The following is a 5797-nucleotide window of genomic DNA, read 5'->3' as shown; positions in this document are numbered from 1 at the left end:
ATATATATATATATATATATATATATATTATGTAATAATTGGGCTTAAATATTTTTATGAATATAAGACAAAAAGAAAAAAATTATGTTCCATTTAAAAAATTTAAATGATATATGTATACTTTGTTATATACAATAATATATATATATATATATATATATGTATATTTTTTTTTATTTTTGCGCAATATTATATATATAAGGAATATAAAAGGTTATCATACGAAAACTCAACTAGGAAAAAATTAAAATAAATAAAGACAGATATGTATGTATATATATATATATATATATATATATATATATATATATATGTATATTTTTTTTTTTTTTTTTTTTCTTTTTTTTTTTTCTTCCTTTCAACTTATAATTGTGTAAACACAAAATTACCCTTACCAAATAAATATACACGTTCTCTTTATTAATAGTAAGTATTATGTAATTCTCCTTTTTTTTATTTTTTATTTTATTTTATTTTTTTTTAAATTAAGAATAAAAATATATATGGACAATAATAATTTAAACCTATAACATGTGTCACATTAGGATGTTATAATATTATAAGAAAGAATAATATTTTTATATGAATGATTTCTTCTGTTTATTACTGATTTATTTATTTATTATATATATATATATAAAGTATGGTAAATAAGAACGTTAAAGGTTACAACCCTAATCAAAACAGGGGAACAAGTAAAGGCAGAAATATTAGCAAGAATAATAAAATTATTAAAAATAAAGAAGGAGGTAAAAATTTATATACTTGGTATATAGATAATAAAATTGATGAAAAAAAAAAAAAAAATGAAGATATAGAAAATAACAAAGCTAAATATTTTGAAGATGTTGCTATAAATAAGAATGTAGAAGAATATATAAATGTGATATGTAGAATAAAAAATAATAAAATTGATACAAATAATAATACAAATAATAATACAAATAATAATATAAATAATAATACAAATAATAATACAAATAATAATATAAATAATAATATAAATAATAATATAAATAATAATAATGTGGATGTTATAAAAAAAATTTCTTATAATAAATTAGTTATAGATACATTCCATGTAGGTAATAAGAGTTCACTGAATTTTGAATATACATATGATAGAGTGTATGATATAGAAAATAATAATCATATGATATTTAATGATTATATAAAAAATAATATTAAAAATATATTTCAAGGTATTAATTGTAGTATATTAGCATATGGACAAACTAATAGTGGGAAAACGTATACTATGTTAGGAAATTTTGATTTTCTGAATAATTTATTTCATCTTTGTAAAGATTATAATACTTGTCATAATAATGAAAATAAAATTAATAAGGTACATGATAAGATAAACAACAAAGATAATTATGACAATCATAATGATGGTAATCATAATGATGATATTAATAATAATATTAATAATAATAATAATAATAATAATAATAATAATATTATTAAGACTAACATAAACATGAATAACTCTGACCAACATAATGATATTCATTTAACATACGATGAATTAACGAACTGCATAACAAACGAACCAGATAATGTAGGTATCATACCACATTGTATTAATTACATTTTTAATTATATAAATTATCATAAACAACAAGATAAAATTAATGATAAAATAAAAGAATTTACTGTTACCTTATCCATTCTAGAAATATACAATGAAGTGATTTATGATTTAATAAGTGGAGAAAGCAATTTATCTGTACATATGATAGATTCTAATAAGAACGAATTTATTATAAAAAATCTAAAAGAAGTGGAAATCGAAAATATCATTAGTGCTCTCTACTATTTAGAACAAGGAGTAAATAATAGAAAAATAGCGTTTACACATATGAATAAAGCTTCTTCAAGATCACATTTAATATTTATTATTAAAATAAATAGATATATATATTCAACCAACACTATAAGATGTGGAAAACTATGTCTTGTGGATTTAGCAGGAAGTGAAAGATTAAAACAAACTAAAGCAACGGGATCGATCAAAATAGAAACTACTATGATTAACAAAAGTTTAACTGTTCTTAGTAAGGTTATTAATTCTTTAGCTATCATGCAGATAAAGGAAAAAATCGAAAAAAACATCAAGGAAAAGCATACATATAATGATAAAAATAATGATAAAAATAATGATAAAAATAATGATAAAAATAATGATAACCATAATGATAAAAATAATGATAACCATAATGACAAAAATAATGATAACCATAATGATAACCATAATGATAACCATAATGATAAGGGAAAGTATTCGTGTGATAACCATATAAACATAAATAATAACAACAGTCATATAAATAATTCAAGTCAGAATCCACATAGTAGTGGCTCTAATGTACATATACCTTATCGAGATTCTAAACTTACAAGAGTACTATCCGATAGTCTAGGAAATAATTGTAAAAGTATTCTCATATGTACATTATCCTCAAAGTTACAATATTTAAACGAAACGGCATCTACAATAAAATTCGCGCAAAGAGCTAAAATGGTTAAGGCCAAACCAATAGTAAGAGAAGAAAAAGTAGAAAGCAAAAAGGAATTTGATACAAATGAAAAAGAAAAAAATATGAAAAAAAAGAAAAAAAGAAATGAAGAAAAAAATTATAATAATGATAATAATGATGGTGAAAATAAGGAAGATAATTATGATGATGATGATGAAAAAAATAACCTGTATGATAATCAATTAAATATTTTCCTCAATTTTAATAAAAATCACATAACCAAAGATATCATCTTCTTTTGTTTTAGTCTATGTATTTTTAGTTACATGTGTGGATTTAAGAGCACTGGAAAAGTGAAATATTTAGACTTCTTTATTGAATCCTATAAAAATAAAATTGAAATTATTAAAAAGCAACTTAACAAAAGTGACGACTCCAATAAAAATGAAATAAACGAATATCTTATGAAAACCTTTGACGATTTAAAAATATTAACAGAAGAAGAGAGACAACGAAATATCAAATTAAATATGGAGAAATTAAAAAAATTTAAAGATGATAATAAAAATACAATAAAACAAATGCAAAAGAAACAAGAAAATGAAGAACACGCTTTGACCATAAGAAATTTAGCTAAGGTAGATCCTACCTTGATTTCTAAATATGATATACAGAAGAAACGTCAACATAATGATAATAATGCTTATGATGAAGGAGTAAATTATTTACATGTAGACGATAATAACGATGGTGATTCACATGTGAATAATAATGATGAGACACATATTCATGATAATGATAATGATGATAATGATGATGATGATGATGTGTTAATAGGTGATATATTAGTTAAGATGAAAAACGACATATGTAATATAATAAAATTCAATTTGACTAGCTTAAAATGTAATAGGAAGGAAAATGATGAGATATTTGAAGAAATATTACATATAGTAAATTCTGTAAAAGAAAATAATAATATTTTTTTAATAAATGAATTAAAAAATAATTCAAAAGATGAAAAACTAAATAAAAAAAAAGATGCTCAAGGTGATAAAATAAACATTCCAGATGATAACAACAATAATAATGATAATAATAATAATAATAACAAGATTAGTTTTAAGTCAATAAAAAATATGAATATTGTAAAAAAGTATTTAAAAAAGGAGGATGCTAATAAAAATAAAAATACAAAATCAATTTTAAATATAAACAATAAAGATGATAATAAATGTTATCAAGATAATAATTCTTATGTTAATTATAATACTTGTCATGATAAAAATGTAAATAATAATATAAAAAACCAAAATGACATATTATATTATCAAGTATTCGCACAAAAAATATTAAGTGTTACAAATATACAAAATATATTTAATTATGTAAATCATAATTATACCAAATTTATTAGTGATTTTACAACAGATAAAAGTACAGTATTTTCTAATTTCGATATTAAAGAAAATCTAGATAGACATATTATTCAAAAAAATAATACTATATATAATTTTATACATTCAGCTACAATGTTTCAACATAGTCAGACTTTAAAAAATTTAAACAGTAATTATTTTATTAATAAAATACAAACAGAAATATATAATAATTATCCACATATTATTCATATGAAATATATGCCAAGTATAAATAATAATGAACCTATTATTCCAGAAAAACAAAATGATCTTTTAGTTACTACACCCGTCAAAAATATATTTCAAATTAATAAGGAATATAATACATATAATACACAAAAATATATATCTATTAAAGATATTATACCAGATCATACAACAAATCAAAATGAAACGACATGTGCAATCAATAAAAGTGTTACATTTTTTAATGCACATGGGCAGAATAAACATTCTGAGGAAGATTTCTCGAATAAAAATAATATCCCTATAGAGGAAAAAAAAAAAAAAGGAATACACAACAAAAATAATAAAAATGGTGATGATAATAAGAACGATGATGATAATAAAAATGATGATGATAATAAAAATGATGATGATAATAAGAACGATGATGATAATAAAAATGGTGATGATAATAATAACGATGATGATAATAAAAATGGTGATGATAATAAAAATGATTATGATAATATTTGTGTAGGTGAAAAAAAACATATAAGAAATCACGCCAATAAAGACAAACCATATGAAGTACAAAATAAAAAAGATAAAAATTCAAAAAAAAAAGGATCCTTTGTTCATAACATAAACGTGTCAGATAAAAGCGACAATTCTTTAGAATTTACAAAATTATTAGAAGATAAAGATTTTAAAAAATTATATGAATATTTAATAGATAAAGAAAATACAAATGATGTGAATACATTCATACAAAAAGAAGAGCATATGAATAATGTTCTTAATCAATTAGAATGTAAAATTAATTCGGAGATTAGAAGAGTCAGTGATCATATTGTAGTAGATTATTCAAAAAATAATAATAAAAATAAACATGATAACACGAATCATAATGAAAATTCAAGTAGAAAAAATAGTAATATCAATAAAAATCATATATATAATAATAATGACAATATGATGATGGTAGTAAAAAAAAAGAAAGAAACAAAAAATAATTACTTAGATATATCATATTTAGAAAAAAAAAGAAATACAAATTTATTCATTAAAAAAATATTTCATATTATTAAAAATATTTTTCAAAAGAAAGATTTTAAAGAACCCATCGAAATAAATGTTTCCGATATTATTGAAAATGAATTATTACATAATAAAAAATTATTAGAAAAAAATTTAGACTCATATAATATCAGAAACTTCTTTATAAATAATAAAAAAATATATCTATTAAATGAATCTGAATACTCTCATTTAAGAGAATTGATTAATTATAAAAATAAAATGTTATCATATCTTAATGGGGAGTATAGAAAGTATAAACACACTTCTCAAATATAACACATAAAAGTTGGAAAATGGGTACATATATATATATATATATTATATATAAATATTTTTCTTTTTTTTTTTTTTTTTTTTGATTATCCTTCAGATGACATTTTCATCATCATATATTAATGTAACATTTACTTTATAAAATTTTTCCTTCTTTTTTTTTGGTATCTTTATATATATATTAACATTTTCAATAATATTAATTTAAATATGTTTAGTAGATTTATTAAAAAAAAAAAAAAAAAAAAAAAAATTAAAATATAAAAAGAAATATAAAAGAAATAGAAATATATTATATGTGTGCCACAAATCAATATATATATATATATATATATATATATATATTTTTTTTTTTTTTTTTTTTTTTTAAAAAAA

The 5797-nt window shown here is 19.6% G+C and overlaps 1 protein-coding gene across 1 annotated transcript; it reads left to right on the top strand.

Annotated features, from left to right (window-relative positions):
• Positions 1 to 643: 643 nt before the first annotated feature.
• Positions 644 to 5425, top strand: PRSY57_1245000 (kinesin, putative; the record flags this gene model as incomplete). Its single annotated transcript, XM_012908862.2, has 1 exon — positions 644 to 5425. One exon carries the CDS (start codon positions 644 to 646, stop codon positions 5423 to 5425), a length of 4782 nt encoding a protein of 1593 aa, XP_012764316.2.
• Between the last annotated feature and the right edge of the window lie 372 nt (positions 5426 to 5797).

Source organism: Plasmodium reichenowi, chromosome 12 (assembly GCF_001601855.1).
Source record: "Plasmodium reichenowi strain SY57 chromosome 12, whole genome shotgun sequence".
Classification (NCBI taxonomy): Eukaryota; Apicomplexa; class Aconoidasida; order Haemosporida; family Plasmodiidae; genus Plasmodium; species Plasmodium reichenowi.
Note: the sequence above shows the minus strand (reverse complement) of the source record. Positions and strands in the feature narration are given on the sequence as shown.